General features: G+C 39.9%; 2 protein-coding genes across 16 annotated transcripts in view; one reads left to right on the top strand and one right to left on the bottom strand.

The window, feature by feature from the left end:
• LOC127438849 (uncharacterized) overlaps positions 1–20,569 on the bottom strand; it is a 687,566-nt gene that overhangs the window by 319,952 nt on the left and 347,045 nt on the right. The gene's annotated exons all lie outside the window — the stretch shown is intronic.
• Positions 1–20,569, top strand: part of LOC127438810 (receptor-type tyrosine-protein phosphatase S-like) — a 264,336-nt gene that overhangs the window by 213,317 nt on the left and 30,450 nt on the right. For 7 of the 15 annotated variants that reach the window (XM_051694665.1, XM_051694666.1, XM_051694664.1 and 4 more), the window contains 9 exons: positions 1,294–1,887; positions 2,832–2,926; positions 3,508–3,761; positions 4,260–4,347; positions 4,668–4,895; positions 5,660–5,820; positions 6,467–6,481; positions 7,591–7,706; positions 19,175–19,272. In XM_051694665.1, coding sequence (XP_051550625.1) covers positions 1,294–1,887; positions 2,832–2,926; positions 3,508–3,761; positions 4,260–4,347; positions 4,668–4,895; positions 5,660–5,820; positions 6,467–6,481; positions 7,591–7,706; positions 19,175–19,272 — 1,649 coding nt within the window. Of the gene's footprint in view, positions 1–1,293; positions 1,888–2,831; positions 2,927–3,507; positions 3,762–4,259; positions 4,348–4,667; positions 4,896–5,659; positions 5,821–6,466; positions 6,482–7,590; positions 7,707–14,578; positions 14,627–19,174; positions 19,273–20,569 lie in introns of all 15 variants that reach the window. The other 8 variants (XM_051694677.1, XM_051694674.1, XM_051694675.1 and 5 more) reach the window with 5 other exon arrangements.

The raw sequence follows: 20,569 nt of genomic DNA, 5'->3' as shown, positions 1-20,569 counted from the left end.
TTTGAATATTCTTCAAAATGAAATCACCTTTTGGGTTCGACGGAAGAAACACAACAACATGAGGGTGAGTAAATGTTGACAGAATTGTTATATTTGGGTTAACTATTCCTTTACTGATGCGTCTTTCACTGTAGACGTCTGAAAGCCAGGTGCCGATAAGTTATGACCTTTTTCAGCAGCTTCTGCTCTACACCTTTTTAAATTTCCTCCTGTTTCTTCCTGTCTCGCATCATCGTTGTGGGAGATGAACAGATTGAATGCTAATGCAGGGCTGGAGGTTCTCATCACGAGTTGGCTCTTGGAACATACAATCTTGGATGACTCAGAATCCTTTAGGCCCTGTGGTTATTCTCTTCAATTAATCGGCCCACTCAGGGCCACTTGCTCCAGTCCTGATTGTGGAGAATGAACAGCTCCACATTTGTCTCTGGAGATTGTTGTGTCATATCATCCAATGCCAGGATGCTCTGGCATGATGATGAGATTACTTTGTAGATTGCAAATTTTGGATTATGGGATTACAAATTGGTATAATGGAAGTTGTGAATTACTATATTTTTATAAAACAGATTGTTCCAGCTCTAAACTCAGATTGGATGAGCATGTTTGAAGTTATAATATATTCTGAGGAATGTCTAAGCCTCTGTTTTCTTTACTTAAAAAGCATACAGACTAGTGGTTTGCGAACTCCAGAAAGGACAAAAAAGCTACTTGACTAGTGGATGTTTGAAGAATCTTGAAAAAACGAATTCTGCCTAATTAAAACTTGACATAACAATTATGATTTAGGAACATTTGCGGTTATTTAGGGAGTAGTCATTTTTTTGCAGTACGTCCATGCTTAGAAGTCGGTCCTTTTCTCAGGTAGCAGCATATGGGTTATAATTAATCCTTTTAAAGGAGAAGGGTATAGCTGCAGACAGAGCTCCAAAAAGGGACAGGAGATCCAAATCACCAGCAAAGATATATGGAACCCCTTACCTAACCCTTTCCCTAACCCTAACCATCTGTGGAGGTGTTGCCCCCTTTTGGAGTTGGTGCAACCCCATTTTGAAGTAGCCCAGCCCCTTCTGGAGTAACCACGCCCTATTTTGGAGATTCCACCCCCATTTGGAGATCTCCGGCCTGCAGCTATACCTACTTGTTTTAAAGTCAATTCAGATACTTAATATTTTAATAGAGAGTTACAGGATGAAAAGAGGCCTGATTTTGTTACAACAAACTTGAGTGTTATTTGGTTCATTTGAATTTAATGTAACATTTCTCTTTTTCTTACTCTCTCCTTCTCTGCAGTGCCTGGGCTTCCCTTTCTCTCAGTCAACCAAATCTCGGAGACTTCTGCATTAGTACGCTGGCAGCCACCGGAGTTCTTCGCTCCAGGTCTCGAGGTGCAGGGCTATCGGCTACAGTTCGGCCGAAAGGACATAAGCCCTTTGGCCACACTGGAATTTGGTCCTCAGGAACTAGAATATTCCATTAGCAATATCCACCAAGGGGCCACGTATATCTTCAAAGTCTCTGCCAAGTCCAAATCGGGATTTGGCGAAGAGGCTACAAGAGAGCTAAGTGTCCCAGAGGAAGTACCTCGAGGGTACCCTCAAATAACCGAAGGATCCAACATTACCTGCTGCTCACTTCAGTTCGCCTGGCTCCCTCCAGTGCTAGCCGAGCGCAATGGCGCTATAACGGAATATACGCTGGCGTTCCAAGAGGCCGGTACTGCAGGTGGACCGAAGGAATTGCGTCTGCCAGCAAGTGAGAATAGCTACACCCTCAACAGCCTGAGGCCCAACGCAGTGTACGACGTGAAAATTCGAGCACACACCAGTGTAGGTCCAGGGCCCTACAGCCCATCGATCCAGTATCGAACAGTGGCCTTCGAAGCAGGTAGGGCTTCCTCGTTTCTCCCCCACCTCAAGGGACTACAAAAAAACAACGTCCTCTACTGCAATGCACCTAAACCACGATTAAATAACAACTTACTTGGGGAGCCACTTACCTCACTAACACCCTCCCCTACAAACAAGGTAAAAAAAAAGTCAGTAAGTTAAAGTCAGTCAGTTTTGAAAGGTGAGGAGCATCGATTGCACAAGGTAAGTGCTGATTGGTCAGACACGCCCAGCACACGCACTCATCCAATCACAATTCCCCTAGTGTATAAAGGTAGGCAAGAACCACGTCAAGAAGAAACTCATATCTAAAGTGGAATTAGGCAATTTCGAAAAACACTTGTTTACTTTATTTGGGTTTTCTTTCTTTTCATTTTTGGTTCAAAAATTGCACTTTTCTGTACTCACCTTTCTCCCTGTTTCCACACTGGGATGGTTTTGCAGCATGGCCTGCCATGATGCACTGCTTACAAGGGTGGGCATGCTATGTTTGGGGTTTGTCCTTGTTCTTGTCTGGCTTTCCTGGCACGACAGTGACTATCCAAATTTGAGAACACATAGCAGTGGGTTATTTAGATATAATGTGGGTTAAACTATTCTGGAACCATCTAAAGGGGATTCTAGGTACTGTTTGTCAAATGTTCTTGTTTTAGCAGCACTGTCGGGCCAGAACAGGCAGAGTCCTGTGCGATTCTGTGGTTCTGTATTCACCAGTCCAGTCTAGCGTGGTGTTTGTCCCAAATGAGCGCCTCCCCTCTCCCCCTTTCACAGCTAACGCCACACTCTGCTCACTTCAAGGGATCAAACTCACTACTCCCCTTGGAAAACGGTCTCAAGTGCTGAAAACTCTGTCTGCTTTCTTTCCCTACGGTCTTGTTGTACCACACTTTTCCATTTCTAAAGTGCCCGTCTCATTTTTTCTCTCCATTCACATCTGGACAGATGTTCCCAAGAATTTCACAGTGAAGCTGGTCACAAAGACGACGGCACTGCTCACTTGGAAGTTTTCCGATAGTCGTTCCCCGCACCACTGCAACGTGAGTGAATCTAAACTAGTAATTGGGAATATGCGGCCGGATTCAAGAAAATGTTTTTAATAAAAAAATTAAGAAAGTTCTTAAAAGACAAGAATGGCTTTTTAGGAATACAAAATATTCTTAACCTTTTTTATGCAAGAAACAAAATAGTAGTAAAGATTAATTTTATTCTCAAGAATGTTTCGTAAATCCAGCCCGACTTGCAAGTATATAATACAATTTTACAAAAACCTGTTGTACGATCAATTTTGTCCATCCTATTCACCGTAATCTGACGATTCAGAAACAACATTGAAGTCAACATAGCATTAAAAATTACCCTTCCACTAGAAGATATAGTCCCTGACATAAGGGCGCTAAGCAATGATATGGTGAACTCATGTTTTTGCTTAATTGCTTTTACTACATGAAAAATTTTAGCACAGCTTGAACGCTAAATTGGCCAATCAGCATCCAGGACTGCAACTTTTGTAACCAGTTCTGTAACTGAGAATACATCACATTACAGAAGTAATATTGGTTGTAAATGACATTTCATGTAAACACCGCATAACATGCTAAATGCACCTTGTCGTTCACAGATTGAATACAATCGACAAAAGGTTGCTGTTGACGCTAGGATGACCAAAACTCTCATTTCCAACCTGCGGCCCAACACCACCTATGAGTTCAGAATCACGTGCCAGGAGAACAGTGAGGGTGGACCCAAACACAAGCTTGTCGCCAGAACAGCCCCACCTATCCTGATCCGAAAGCCTGAGTTGGACCTGAAAAGAGAGCCAGACAGCACCTTGGCCATTCTCTTCCCACCACTAGAAACCAAAGACATGATCAAGTGAGGAAAACCTCTTGCTCTGGATTTTAAGCCAGTAACATTTTAAGAAGATGCGAATGCTTGGCCAACTCAATGCAAGAGCACGGTCCTGTTGTGCATAACGCAGGTTCTTGCCATATTGTTACAATAACAATGCTCGGTACTCAATATCTGTATTAAAATGGATATGTTGTTATTCAGATAGCTAGCAACAGTTTAACTAACTTTATCTAACTTTCTCAGCGAGATTCTCTTACTATTGCTCCAGTTGTTGATCTGAAAGAGAAAAATGACCATCAAATCACGCTTGCAACTGTGCAAGCTTGATTTCATGCAATGTTGTATTCAGAAATGTGTCAGAGAACAATTCTTAACGCAATGCAAGTACACGTTGCCAACAAGGGGGCATTAGACTGGTTACATTGTTGCTCCCTATTTGGCAACGCTGATAATGCAATGCGTACTTGAGTTACGAATTGCACTGACACACGTGATTATACTGTCTTGTCTGAATTGCAGGGCCATCTACGTTGTGGTTGTTCCACTGAAGAAGGGTAGAGGACCAATCAGACACATTAAAACTCCCGATGAGCTGGACCTTGAAGAGGTAAACACCTTCTTCTGTCCCTTTCCTTCAGTCTTTGTCCTTGTTTCACTGACACACTGGAGCCAGAGCCATGGAAATGTTCCCAAGGGGTTTTTCAGTGAGAGGGGACAATTACATGGCTCTTATCCTGCGTGCTGGCAAACTGCCGAGACTTGGTCACTTGACCTTGAGTTGTGAAAGGCTCAATGGTGCCTGTATTGCATATCTGTGTTATTTTATTAAATTGTTATTTTTGTTTGTTTCTTATAGAAATTCATGCTGATTAAAACTGCTCTTTTCAATCAGGTGATTATTCTCAACAGTATTGTTTTCTTCCACAGATTTTGGGCGAGAGAAGGCTCAGTCAGCGTCACGCCCGCACCACCCGTCAACTTAAGCAGGTGGATGGTAAGAGGCCCTACATCGCTGCCAGCTTTAAGCCTTCATCCATGCCATCATCATTCACCCTGGGCAACCAGATGGTGTACAGCGGCTTTGAAAACAGGGCATTGGATCCTGGGCAGGAGTATGTCTTCTTCATCCTAGCCGAGCTCAACATCACCGGAGGGGTGAGTGAAATATAAGGCAAAGGTTCAATTACTTTTTGTTAGTCTATGACTGGACTTCTGGAAAAACTGAACAAAAATATTGATGACTCATCTTGCACTTCACAAATATTTGACTAATGAGATGGTCTTTAGATTGAGAATTTTCCTCCCCATAATACCACTTGCAACTGACAATCAATCCATACATCCATTTTCTACAGCCGCTTGTCCTATTTAGGGTCACGGGGAGTGCTATAGTGTATCCCCACACGAACACGGGGAGAAGATGCAAACTCCAAACAAAAAGGCCCGAACCAGGGAGTCCGGGACCTTTTTGTTGTAAGGTGACCGTGCTAGCCACCATGCTGCCTCGCAACCGACTAGCAAGCAGCAAATCATGTTTCATGGCTGCGACGTAACTAAAGCCTGTTGGCCTTCCAATACGTCCTGCCCAAACTTCCTGTTTACATAGGAAATACACTGACAAAGGATAGAAAACTGCTTTTGTTAAGAGATTTCATGGAGTCCTAAAGAATGCAACTTGAAGAATGCATGTAAAAAATGTAAAGTCTCTATGAATTTCAATGTAAATCGTTTGTAAAACCATTTTTAAGTAAATTGCCGTTAATATAATTTTCATAAGAATGGTTTTACTATTTACACAAAGATTTTCTGAGTTTGTTTCGTGAACATGGCCCAAGGAATCCATATATCCACATATGTACTTGACGAAGGCTACGCCTCTCGACTTACAAAGAAACATGTATTTATTTGTGTTTGTACAGAAAATGTTTGCATCCAGCCCGTACACGGACCCGATCACAGCCCCTGACGTGGATCCTCAGCCAGTGGAGACGGGAGGAGATGGCCTTATCTGGGTGGTGGGACCTGTTCTTGCCGTAGTCTTCATAATCTGTATCGTGATTGCGATTCTTCTCTACAAGAAGTAAGTGAGAGCTTCGCCATGCCAGTGAACAAAGGACCAGTTTTTTTAATTCTTATCAGATACATAACCTTGTGGAAAATGGATATAAATAAAGGACGAGTGGGAGTGTGGCCAAACTTTTGACTGAAACTGTAAACCTTCAAACCAAATGATGTTACTATAAATACATTGTAGTTAATGACAAGTAACGAACGGTTCACATACCTTCTTTATAAACGTTGCCTCCAGCGGAGTGGAATCTTCAAAGTTCAAAGCCGAGCAAAGGAAGAGTAGTCAATTTTTACATATCAAAAATTAATGAGAGCGCGGCCGCACCAGACCTCTCTGGCTTTTAGCAATGCAAACTCAACCAAACTCAAAGGGAAGCTATTCCTCATTAGTGCCTCTTGAAACAGGTTAAAAGCTGCTGCCTTCTGGGTAGTATTTCCTCCCTCGGCAAGACCTTGAATTTGAACTCTAGTCTCTTAAGATGGTATAGCCCCCTGTTGGGCACAAACACAATCTTTTACAGGTCTGTCCAAATGCCCTGTGAATTTAAATGATTGATTAAAATCTATTGATTTTTTTCTCTCTTTTCTCTCCCTTGTTCTCTTGTTGTTTTTTACCCTTTTAAATATTTATTTCTCTTCAATGCTTTCTGTGGAAGCAGTAAGCCTGACAGGTAAGGCTTAGTTGTACTTTATTGCTGTTTTCAAGGGGGCAAAAGAAAACAACCTGCCTCCGCATAAAAGCTGGCTTTAATTAGATGGTGGCAGAAAAACAGTAGAGTGAAATGGCGGGTTTGACCAATATGCCTTTCGGCTTCCTGGCAAGACTGTTGTTTGTGGTCATAGCTTGGTTTGTGCTTGCATCTAGCTTCCTGAATATAGAAGGTGGCCATTTCGTGTCCGTGTGATTATAGTGCTTACAAGGCAGCACTGTATTGATATTCCTCAAATATTCTGTTTAGGGTTTCTTCTAAACCCGTTAACATAAGTATTAAACTCTTGCAATAAGTTCAGCCCAAACCGCTAAATGTACAGACTCAATTCAAACATAGTTTTGCAGATCATTTCAATACTAGGTGTGCTCTTTTTTTTCTTTTTTGTAAACTATATAGCTAATTTCTTAAGAAATTTAAGATTAAAGTTTGAAAATGTCCCACTACATTGATAGAATGTTCAGCATTCAAAATGTATCCGACAGCGATGACATCACTGTAATATTTGCTTATGGAATTCTTCAATCTCGCAAGTATTTGCATACTAAATTGTGATTGGTCTAAATTTAAATTAGCCATCTATAGCCACCATTATGGGCCATTCAGGCAAACACATTCTTGCATTAAAAAGTTAGAAACAGCGCAACCAGTAGAGCAGAACACAGGTGTCTCAATGTACTTTTTATATATATATATATATTGAAGTTCATTAAAATTGTAACGTGGCACAATGGTCAAAGCACACATTTACATAGCAAAGCAATTAAACAACAGTGCCGACATATGCAAAGATGTGCTCAGTGTGAACAGCCCCTTATTGATAACGATATTATTAGGGTATTATCGCATTGTGTTGATTCTCATCCACAGCCGACAGAAAACATGACGCGTGCTAGTGTCATAACAACAGCAAAGCCAAATGGCAAATCTGTACATAAAACTATTATTTTGCTGCCTTGCAAGTACTACTATTTAATACATCTTGGTATCTAGTTGTCTTTATTTGTTATTTTTCTGCCTAGTCTGTCGATCTTCATTTAGTCTTTGCATTTTTCTTTCCTTTTTTAAAGCAGCAAACGGAAAGAGTCAGAGCCACGTACGAAATGCTTGCTGAATAACGCTGATATCACCCCGCACCACCCAACAGACCCCGTAGAGATGAGACGCATCAACTTCCAAACTCCAGGTAGACGCACATATGCAAATATTCTACTTTAAACATACTTTAAACACATCATATAACAATATTCTAATTGATAAACAGCTGAATCTCACCAAACCAAAAACTTTTTTTTTTTATCATTAAGATTTTTTGCATTGTGCCATTATTCGAATGACTCTTTAGCACATTTGTCCACCAAATTTTCATTGCCGTAATGCAAATAAATAATTCTATATTATTTACATTTTTATGTTTTTATACATCATGGTAGTATTTTCACTGTCTTCAATTTATGCGTATTTAAATTAAAAATAAGTATCATTATATAAACAAATTGGTAACACAATACAAAAAGTTTGTATTTGTTAACATCAGTTAACTTTAACAATGAATAATACTGGGGGCCTGGGTAGCTCAGTGGTAAAAAATACGCTAGCTCGCTAGTTTGAATCCCAGGGCGTGCTGAGTGACTCCGACCAGGTCTCCTAAGCAACCAAATTGGCCCAGTTGCTAGGGAGGGTAAAATCACATGGGGTAACCTCCTCGTGGTCGCTATAATGTGGTTAGTTCTCAGTGGGGCGCGTGGTGAGTTGAGCATGGTTGCCACGGTGGATGGCGTGAAGCCTCCACACACGCTATGTCTCCGTGGCAGTGCGCTCAACAAGCCACATGATAAGATGCACGGATTGATAGTCTGAGACGCGGAGGCAACTGGGATTCGTCCTCCACCACCCAGACTGAGGCGAATCACTACGCAACCACGAGGACTTAAAAGCATATTGAGAATTGGGAATTTTTTTTATTGTGGTAAATGTTAATTTGTACAAACACTAATAATTTTTTATTTATTATTATTATTATTAAAGTTCTGTTAACTTTAGCTAGTGCATTATAAACTAACGTGAACAATGATAGTATTTTGCACAATTTTTTTATCCCCTTTTCTCCCAATTTGGAATGCCCAATTCCCACTTCTTAGTAGGTCTTCATGGTGGCGCGGTTACTCACCTCAGTCCGGGTGGCGGAGGACAAGTCTCAGTTGCTTCCGCTTCTGAGAAGTCAGTCCGCGCATCTTATCACGTGGCTCGCTGTGCATGACACCGCGGAGACTCACAGCATGTGGAGACTCATGCTACTCTCCGCGATCCACACACAACTCACCACGCGCCCCATTGAGAGCAAGAACCACTAATCGCGACCACAAGGAAATTACCCCATGGGACTCTACCCTCCCTAGCAACCGGGCCAATTTGGTTGCTTAGGAGACCTGGCTGGAGTCACTCAGCACGCCCTGGATTCGAACTCGCGACTCCAGGGTTGGTAGTCAGCGTCAATACTCGAGTATTTTGCTAAATTAACATTAACCAAGATTAATAAATGCTGAAAACAAAGAATTGTGTATTCATGAAACATAATGCATTGACTATGTTTACAAATACAACCTTATCATATAACAGTTAATTTTTTTTTACTGCAATACTGTTGTAAATGTTTAGCAATACAGTAATGAAAATTGTGGGGAGGATTTGCCTAATTGTCATGAAAATAATGCTTAATTTCTTTATGCAAAATATAATTACTAGTTTTCTTATGATTTTGGGGTGAAATGTGATCTGGACATGTTTTCATGAGATTCAACCAAACTAACTTCACATGTGTACATTTGATCTACACTGGAAGTATGAAGGACTGAAATACATTGTCAATTAATCTTAAAATAAAAAGTGCACCTGTTGTTATTTCTAATTTGTTATATCGAAGTCTACTGATGTAATTTGCAAATAATTGCATACAGACTGTCAGTCATCCTTGATTTTCATTCTAAAGGAAGGCTGTTTATATGGTTCAGCTTTTGGTGAGAATACTTCTCCAACCCTGGGAGAGAAAACATGAAATGAAAGTCCACGTAGCTTTAGAGAAGTTCATCATTCCCTTAGTTGTCTCTCCACATCTCATTCCAAACTAGACGATCTTTTCGTCTCATCCGAAATCCTCCAGTTCAAAGAACATTCTTTGCCATTCTCACTTTCGCTGGCTTTGGACGCTAAACCTAGTCTGACATTTCTCTCTGGCTCCTTGAAGTGGCGCAGAGTGAATTTGTTGAAGACGCCATTCTTCGGCACCCTCTTTCTCTCTCTCCTGTCCATTCTCGGCATCTCCCCATCAAACAGCTCTCGTTTCAAAGGCGGTAATCTCGCCGTGGCTTCCAGAGGAGGCCATAGCTCAACCTCTGCCAAGAACTTTCCTTCTACACTGGAGATAAAAGTGAGAGAGAGCTCAAGATGAGGGAGGAGAATGCGAGAGCCACTATCGCTACCTCATTTCCCATAATCACCCTCTCCATTGTCAGGCATCTTGTCCGGTTGCAGCCTAATAACATGTCGAAAATGAACTCAGCGCGCTTTTATCTTATTTGTCGTCTTTTTCTTCCACTACGACACTTTCAGGCAAGCCTCGTTAAAGTCGTCCTCCTTTACGTGTTCAACTTTATTAATTGAGAAGCATTCAATTTGCGTTGTCCTGTTTAAATGAGCGATGTCATTATCTCTTTGCTTGGTGAATTTTATTTAAGGGGACATTTGAGCCCAATTAAGTAGGACGGGGAAACGTTTGCGACATTTCCATTAGCTAACAGGGGCCATTGTTCAAACTGAACACACTTCAGTTCACATGGATGACTGGCACATATGCCACATGACGCAGGGCTGAAACGCAACAGTTATCCTAATGGGAAAAGACACCAACATTCTGTTCATTTCGTGGTGCATTTAGGGTCAAGATGTGCTCAATTTCTAGCCATCTTTTTTAGTCGATTTCACTTGGCATTTTTATATTAGCATGCCATTTAATTCATATGCACTTCCAAACATTTACAAACATCGCGGCTTTGCCTGTACCATGAAGAACCATGTCATTAAGTAGAAGATTTATTGTTCCCGTGCTTGTTTTAGTCTTGTCACCGCAGTGATAGGGACAGCAATGGTGCACATCTTCATTATGTGCATCAATCTTTCGCAATGATCCATTCTCCTGTTACTAGAACTCTTAACTATTAATGTTAACCTGCAGATTAATAGCTGTTTAGGCATTGTTTAAGGTTAGTGTTGTAGGTTAGATCTTGCCAATAGTTAATGCAGTAATTTAATGCTATATAATGTTTTGACAGCAAATTGAGAGATTTGACGATAAAAATGTTTTCCCATTATTGTGTTTTAGTCGTCAATGTGTCACGTTATGGAGGTAAAATGGTTTGCGAATATTTTAGGTTTACATTAATATTGACATATACCGTATTTGTCAGGTGGAGAAGCCAAATGGAGTGAATTTTAAGTGTTGTTTGGGCATTCTCTATTCTTAATAGCTTGCAAGTACAGATACACCATTGTAGAAAATTCCCAATGCTGATTGTGAGCACAATAACAACAGATTTGATGATAGATTTTGTTCCCAATATTGTGTTTTAGTTGTAAATACGTCACCTTATGGAGGTAAAACAGGTTGCGAATGTTTCATGTTACTTTTAATATTTAGTCAATTTGGCAGGTAGGGAAGCCAAAACACGTGGATTTTAAGTGTTGTTCAGGCACCTATTTTTGATAGCTTGCAATTACGGATACACGGCTACAGAAAATTTGCATTATTGTGATTTTGAGCGCAATAACGATACATTTGACAGTAGATCTTTTTCCCATTATTCTGTTTAAATCGAAAACACGTCACATTAAGGAGGTAGAATGGGTTGCAAATGTTTCATGTTGACTTTAATATTTATGTAAATTTGGCGTGTGGTTGTTTGGGCATTCTCTATTTTTGATAGCTTGCAAGTACGGATACACCATTACAGAAAATTTGCCCAATTCTGATTGCAAGCACAATAACAACAGATTTGACTATAGATTTTTTTCCCCCATTTGTGTGTTTTAGTCACAAATATGCATATGTTTTATATTGACTTTAACATTTACGTAAATATTTCAGGTAGAAAGCCAAACAGCGTGAATTCTGAGAGATGTTTCAGCATTCTTTATTTAAATAACTTGGAATAACGAATTTACCAAAATTTTGTCCAATATCAATTATTTTTTGGTTGCACCTGATAACCAATAGGATTGTCTATATTTTAAAGCTATACTGTTTCTGATTTTAATTTATATTGGCAAATACTGATATGGTCACCAATAAATCTTGCATCCCTACTTACAAAAAGTAAGTAAAAAGTATTTGCCTCCATCCTGTTGTCTTCTGTTTTTGTGTATATCTCGTACTAAATTGTTTCAAAAAGTCAAAAATCTTACAGAAAACAAAGGCAATCTGTGTAAACACAAAATACAGTTTTTAAATGATAATTATTATTTATTGCCCCCTTAGTTTTCTAAATCCCCAAATCTATGAAACTACATTCATAATGGGGTTCAGCTGGACCTATGCCTGATTACTGCCAGCCCTGTTCATTCAAATCAACACCACTGGTCTCAACCTGTAGCACACTATGCCAAGGTCGAAAGAAATTCCAGAAGTGATGAGGAAAAAGGTGATTGAAATACATCAGTCTGGGAAGGGTTACAAAGCTATTTCAAAGGCTCTGGGACTCCAAAGAACCCACAGTGAGAGCCATTATCTCCAAATGGAGAAAACTTGGCACAGTAGTGAACCTTCCCAGAAGTGGCCGACCTTCCAAAATTCCACCAAGAGCACAGCGGCGACTCATCCAGGAAGTCACAAAAATGCCAAGGACAACATCCAAGGAACTGCAGGCCTCTCTCGCATCAATAAAGGTCACTGTTCATGACTCCACTATCAGAAAGACACTGGCCAAAAATGCCATCCATGGAAGAGAGGCGAGACGAATACCACTGCTAACCCAGAAGAACATTAAGGCTCTTCTGAATTTAGTCTAACACACCTTGATGATCCTCAAACCTTTTGGGAGAATGTTCTGTGGACTGATGATTCAAAAGTGGAACTGTTTGGAAGACAGGGGTCCCGTTACATCTGGTGTACATCAAACACAGAATTCCAGAAAAAGAACATCATACCTACGGTCAAGCATGGTGGTGATAGTGTGATGGCGTGGGGATGCTTTGCTGCTTCAGGGTGACTTGCAGTAATTGAGGGAAACATGAATTCTGCTCTCTACCAGAAAATCCTGAAGGAGAACGTCCAGTCATCAGTCCGTGAGTTGAAGCTCAAGCGCATCTGGATTATGCAGCAAGACAGTGATCCAAAGCATAGGAGTAAGTCCACCTCTGAATGGCTCAAAAGAAGCAAAATTAAAGTTTTGGAGTGGCCTAGTCAAAGTCCTGACTTGAACCCGATTGAGATGTTGTGGCAGGAACTTAAACGGACAGTTCATGCACAAAAACCCTCCAATGTGGTTGAACTAAAGCAGTTCTGCAAAGAAGAATGGGCCAAAATTCCCCCACAGTGTTGTGAAAGATTGACCTCCAGTTATCTGAAGCGTTTGGTTGCAGTTGTTGCTGCTAAAGGTGGCACAACCAGCCATTAAGTTTAAGGGGGCAGTTAGTTTTTCACATGGGTGATATAGGTGTTGGATAACTTTTTTGCTTCAATAAATCAGGAAGGGGACAGATACTTTTTTAAAGCACTGTATAATGCGACTTTGAAACGGATCAATTTGCTCTGGTAAAGTTTGAGCCTTAATTACTTCACTGAGGACCCGTTCACATTGGTGTTTCAAGGTTGTGGTGGTTTGTGTCACCCTCCTTTGCCCAAAGTCCTCACAGATGGCTCAAACAGAGACAACAGAAGCTGAAGACGTTCCTCATTGGCTTTCGCTCTTCTCCGCAGCTACTTCGACAGCTGGACAGACGTTAAGATGCTAAATGGTGACCGTATGTCTTTTTACCACTCGATCATGCTGCCATCTGATATTTTGGCAACGGAAAACAAGAATTTATCCTTTCTTTTTAAAAGATGGTACGAGTTACGTTATATCATGTAAACATATCGTTATTTTTGCTGGAAATTTAACACAAAAATGTTTCATTTAAAACGAGGCTCATAACAGTAATCCATTTTAAATCTGATTGAATGAACCACGTTTAAAACCATTGTAAAAGCCATTGCAAAATAGCCAATATACAAAATATATATATTAATGCACCAAACTGCGACCAAGTTATTACGTTTAGATTTTTTAATACTATTTTCACATTTGATAATGAAAATGACTTTTTTAATTATTACGTTTTGTTTTGTTCTTCATTTGCTTTGCACTATTTTATTTTACTTTACACGTTTTTTTTTTAATCTGTCATTTTCGCATGCTATAATAACATATGTTTGCGACATTGATTTACAAACCAGTAACAACCGATGCGAGGGGCGCGTTACAACGCATCAGAACTTCTCCCATTATAATCAACAAAACTGTCTACACTGAAAACGTGGAATGCGACAGTTTGCAGAGTTAGCTATAACAGAATAAACAAAATAGCAGAATCTCTGACACATTTCTACTGTCACATCTTCATACTTCCAAGTCCCAGTGGTGAGCGTCTATAGCTAATAAACAGCAATGGCTCTGATGTTGAATGAAGGATGGGAGCATCAGATTTTGGAGTGAGCAAGTGTCCTACTTTTGCTGTCTGACAGACTACTTGGTGTCAGATCCAGCACTGAAGACCCTTATGAGAATCATTCAAAGCAGGGGATGTCCTTTCTCCTGCCTGTTTAAAAATGCACAATGCACTTTGCAAAATTGATTAGAGGAGAGAAATGTGTAAAGGATGAGTTCTATTTTCTGCTTCTAATTTCCTTTCGTTTTTTTATTTTTTTTTTATTTCCATTTTTCAGTCCATTTCAAGATTTTGTTCCCAACTAATTATCAGTGCATTAAAAGAGATTCTTTTTCCGTGTGTTGCTGTTTTTCACAGATTCTGGTCTAAGCAGCCCTCTCAGCGAAGGCAGTTTTGACTACGAAAGTTAGTCCTCACATCTCGCGTTCAGCTTTTGTTGTTGTCTTGCGTCATCCTTTATTAATGCGTCTTGCCCCACATGCGAATAATGGGTTGTGTTCTCGAATACATTTGCATTTGACTGTTCCCTCACAAACTGCCAGATCTGTGCTAACTTTCACTCCAGTAACCCTGTGAAAAATTAAAAGGAGTCGCAATTCGGATGAAACTGCATTCACTGGAAATTCAAAATCTCATTAGCGATTGCTTTTCCTATATGAAGTGCATCATTTAGGACAAAATGTCAATAAAAAGTCAATAATCATATTTGGATTTAAGTATTTCCTTGAAAGCCATCACTCTAGCCTACTTGAAAATGAAAAGTACACTTGGTGTGCATATAACATTAACAATAAAACTGAAAATGGACGAAAAATCTTTTAAACAAAAGTCTTATGTAGTCAGCATTGGGATATAAAAATGAACTGCAATTGTTCATATCCTGGGTTAAGTTTGTCATTATCTGCAGCAATAAAATTTTGCTAAAATGTATTTTCCTGTCCATTCATAGTGCTTTGACCTATAAATTATGAACTCTACCAACAATTTAGGGAAATAAATATAATATATGGTATAATTTACTGGTGCAATCATTGTTTGTGTATTTTACACTGACACATATTTAGAAAAACACATTTTTGCCTACTACTTTTTGCCAAGACTACTAATTAAATTGAATAAAATTTTCGGAACAGTTTGTCCTAGATTATACACGTGATCATTTATTATGTCATTTTCATTTTCCAGTTTAACTGTTTCATCTTATGACTGCTTTTAACTTTCATTCGTAACAAGGCTTTTCATTTACCTTTTTTAATTTGTATTTGTTTTTTAGGTCTCTACTACTCAATTGCTTTGTTCTTACAACATGTTTGGCTGCACACTATTAATTCACAGTACAACCACTGCAATCACTGCTGATGATGTAGAAGAGGGTTTGCTGTATGATTTTCTTCACATTCCAACATCCTTGTCCCCAACCTCCCCCTCCGCCCAGCTGTCCGTTCAGCCCCCCCACCCCCATCCCGTTCTCCACGATTGGGGTTGTTCTGCAGGCAGAGATAACGAGCTGAATTAATTAAACCCTCCGCAAACAATGGTCCGACATTTGATACAGCCCTCCCGCCCTCCCAGTGAGGCAGGAAAAAGGGTAACATGACTCCCTTTCTTGTTATTTTTATGGGCGAATAAACCAAGCATTTTCCCTCACCTTTATACAGTATGTAAATGAACAAATGCAAAATCGTTTGCAAACAGTGGCAGCGGATATCAAAAGGATTTGTTATTTCCATCACCTGTCAAGCGCAAATAAGAGACTGAAAATATGTAATTAGACAGTTTTCTTTTCTCGCGCTCAGTGATCTCGTGTTGATTGCTTGGGATAAAAAGACTCCATGATGGAGAGAGCCGGAAAAATCCTGGCAAAGTGTTTAGAGATAAAATGAGAAGCAACAGCAGCGTGTCCTTGGATGATTCTTTGTCTTGTTGGGCCTTGCTTAAACATTCTTGCATGTGTCTTTTACTGTAGGTAAATACTTAATGTTTGCTGTGAATGCAATAGCAAGCAAACCATTTTGTATTATGCTGAGATTAAAGCATAAATTGCATTCGGATCAGATTAAATGTAATAGTTTCTCACGCTGTGCGGAACAAACAAACAAGAGCTTATTTATGGAAAAATATTTTTATGAGTGGTTGTTGTTGACATCGAGCAAAGCTAAGGAATATGTTGACATTGAAACGTGTTCATCTTCAGAATAGTTGGGTTTCAAGTGGCTCTAGATGGCCTCATTGCATTGTGGTGGCTGTTAGCATTTAGCATGCAGGTCAGGTCTCGGGTTGTTTGCCAAAGTCGCCCTTTGCATCTTTTTGTGAGTGCTTTGGCATATATTACCTTGGTTCACCTTAGGAGAACAAAACTGATTCCAAAGAATATCTTAAGACCATTTCCAGGCAGAGCACACACATTTGTGGAGTAACAAAAATGTTAGCATTAGCAAATTCGGAATTGCCAGCGAGATTATTCAGTGGACCTCAGTCAGTGCAGACGCCATATTTTAAATTGACATGAGTGAAAACCAGAATAAGGCACATAGTCCAGTCCATTCAATACGTTGCATAGTTGTGCATCTTGGTCGTAAATTTGACCAAGCACTGAAAATGCTTTTTGAGCAACAATGACAAAAAATAGTAGAAGAAAACTTTGTGACCTAAGCCATTAACACAGAACAAACTAATGAACTGGCTGTACTTTTGTTTCTTACAACATCGATTTCATTCACGTGAAATTAAATATGGCGCGTACCCTGACTAAGGTCCATAATGACATAGCATATTTTGGTAAGCCTCGTTTTAGAGAAAAACCACATAAGATTTCAATCTAGAACACTTGTGTTTCTGTGGAATAATGGGTCATTTGCATCAGTTTGGGATTCAGGGTTAGGTATTAGGGTTAGGGTTATTCTAAACTTGTGTTAGAACTATATTTCTGTGGTTTTATGAGTCCAGTTTTTATCAAATTAACATAGAAGAAGGAAGTGCCCATGTCTCAATTAATCCAAAGTAAAGTCCTTTGCGCTACTTAACGTTCTGAGAAAAAAAGTGTGAACAAGAAGTGAAATTGAGGATGGCTAATATGATTATGCAGATTATTAATGCTTAATTAAATCGCAGTACACTTGCAAGAAGAAGTCAACATTTAGCCAGTGTTTGACCTCACACTGGCAAAGATGAAAGAAAGTCGAATGCCCTCTATAAAAACGCTAGCATCCAGATTAGGAAGGGCTACTCGAGTCTAGCATAAATAGACATTATTGTCGGTTTTTACCCCATATTCCATGACAAATTCATAGGTGGATTAACTCCACACTGAGGCCTAGAGAATTGTGGCATTTGGTCCAAGACATCACAGCTAACATGTCTGATGTATAAATAAAGATCTTAGGGGGTGTCTCAATCCACTTCGTAGGAAGTTAGACATTTTAAAGTACACCATAAAAACTAGTGCGAATCGGCTGTTTTACTTAATGCAAATGTAGGTGTAGTCGGCTGAAATAGAGGACGACCCATATTTCAAAATATCACTGTACTTTTTAATAGCTGTAACAAAGATTCACGTTGCTGTGTTATACTGCGTTGTTGTTGATACATGCCAGCTATGTTTTAACACGCAACCTCGTAATCATGTGTTGGGTAATTGAGTCAGCAGATGTTTAGTGGATCAAGGCCTTTGCTAGTGTCCCAATTCATGTTCACTATGTAATGATTCATGTTGTAGGGAACTAGGGAGCAGAATGGGACACATGTAGGTTGCTGCAGGGTTAGCATGGGTGAATGCTTTCCGTGATGTTTAGCTTGCTTAGCTTTGGCTGAACTGAAGGCGAGCAGAAACCACGGCACTTCACTTTGGCACTGGTACCATCGGGCCATCTTAAACCAGGCCAGAACTCTTACGGAATAAAGCTCCCTCCCCAACGGGACCCCAATTACCCCCATCATCACTCCCCTCACCCTGAGTTTTTTCCCAATCAACGTTCAAATGAAGGGTTACATAAGGAAACTATTGCAAGCTTCTTCCAAAAGAGAAGCTGTTAGAAATATTAAGGCACGGTAGTTTACTCCAGGGAAAGGCAATATTGTATTTTTCTACTTCTCGCTCACATTTTTTTTCTCTTTGCGTTTAATGTGGAAGCCTTCCAGTTTTATTCCACAGATTAAAATGAGTGTCTTGGGCAAACAAAGAGGAACAATAAGTCCATATTTTGTTTTGTATTTTATTACACAAGACTACAAACAAAATGCAAATTTGACTGTTTCTCAGTTCTAACTCTCTGTGAAAAATTGATTTTGCATTTGATTAAATCTATTACAATTTTGCCTCTGTAGACACAGGCATAATTTCTCAAGGGCTGTTTTTAAGGGTCTTTTCAATTTATTGTTCTTGTTGTTCAGTTTGAACGGAGATTTGCTTGGTTTCACAAAGGCAATCAAGCCCATTGCTCCTTTTGTCTTAACTCTCTGAGGACAAACGTATAGTTTGTCGTACGCACCGAGCGTACTAGTTGTCATCCTGCTTGAGATATTTTGAGGGGAAAATGAAATTTCATCACTGTGGCAATATTGCAAAGCTGTTAAGCACCATTTGGCCCACTATCATTGAGTTGTAATTGGTCTGGGGTTTTAGTAGCACCTTAGCAATCATCTTTAGGTCCTTCCTTTATATCTTCTGTATAAATGCAGTCAATTTTTCTGTATTAGGACAATTCTCATTGGTCAGATTGATGACGTAGAGCTCTAGCCTGGTGTCCTTAACATCACCCTTGTGTCCCACTGTCCCTCACTCCAATCCCCATCTCATATTGTCACCTGCTTGGGTGTCTCCTTCCACCCCCCTACACCCTGATCCTGTATGCTTCACCAATGTTTGGATTCGGCTTCTTATCGCCTATATTGTCCATGGTCATCTAACTGACCATGTCTCTGTTTGTCCGTCTCCTTCTCCTGATTGGTGTGCAGGTATGATGAACCACCCTCCCATACCTATCGCAGAGCTGGCTGAGCACACGGAGCTACTGAAGGCCAACGACAACCTGAAGCTCTCCCAGGAGTACGAGGTAACCATGTCCAAAGAACGAGACCAATTTCGGTTTCATTTATGGGACAGTTAACCTAGATAGTCTTTCATCCTTCTGTGGAACACAAACATTTTCTGGCTGCTCTTTTTCATATAAAGAAATTGAATAGGGACTGGTTCTGTCAATGACATAAAAAGCACCATAAAAGTAATCCATATGATTTGTGCACTATATTTGAAGTCTTCTTAAGCCATACAGTAGGTTTGTGTGAGGAACAGACTGAAATGTAAGTCATTATTCACTAATCTTTACCTCTAAAATGTAGTTCAAAAGTCGTTTGGGCTACAGAAATAGTGCATCGACGCCATTCTTCTCAATTGGTGCCAAACGCAATTGGTTCTTGAGTGTCTCATGACAAGACATCAATGATGCCATATTTGATTTGAAAGCTGCTGAGGAAGGGAAGATTATCAGTGAATAATGAGAGTGAGTAAACAATAAAAATTCTCATTTTTGGGTGAACTATTCTTTTAAAAGCTGTTACAAAATGTTGCACCTACATTTTCCTGTTGAACGAATGCCTCTTATCAAAGCTGAGATGTTCCCAGTCTTAATTTTAGCATTTGCATGGCAGTTACTGGAGTGTTATTGAGCTTTGCAGTGGCACGGCTGTCTCAGCTTCGAGTGCTGGGCTCATAAATGTAGCGGCTGCTGATTAGCATTCGCTGTTGCTGAATCAGCCTTCATTTGCATAGAGGAAATGTTGTCGTCCATCTCAAAGCGCAGTGTGCAACAGCAGCACTGCCATCAGGATCCCCGGAGCTTAATGCCGTCTTAAATGGCAGCCAGCATGAGCCAGACCTGATATCCCAGCAGAAACATGTGAACGGTTGAGTTGAGCCAACACACTATGATTTTTGGGACACTGGCTTAGCGGCATATTGATTAGAGTAAGCGGCAAGCGCAAACCACATCAAGAAATGTCAGTCATTAGTAGCTAAGCATAGTAGAAGACAGTTGAATTTATGAGTGTTGTTGATTAAAAATGGTAAATATTTTGGGTAATTTAAAACTGCTTTCAGCAAGCAATAACAGTGCAGGACTCTCAGCCCTATTTATTAGATTATTGCAAAACTCTGTTTATTTGATTTTATCCAAAAATATACCCACTTCAGGGAAAAACATGGTCCGTCGGCTACATGTCGGTATCCTGATCACCCTGTTGGGGTTTATTTTTCAATAATGACCAGCTGATTGTATATTACCCCTAACTTTATTGTGCATATAGAACATTACTTCAAATTAAACTTCAAGTAAATAATTTAGGTCTCGAGGG

The sequence above is a fragment of the Myxocyprinus asiaticus genome, chromosome 50, assembly GCF_019703515.2.
Source record: "Myxocyprinus asiaticus isolate MX2 ecotype Aquarium Trade chromosome 50, UBuf_Myxa_2, whole genome shotgun sequence".
Classification (NCBI taxonomy): domain Eukaryota; kingdom Metazoa; phylum Chordata; class Actinopteri; order Cypriniformes; family Catostomidae; genus Myxocyprinus; species Myxocyprinus asiaticus.
The sequence above is the reverse complement of the archived record's forward strand: the minus strand, read 5'-3'. Positions and strand labels throughout refer to the sequence as shown.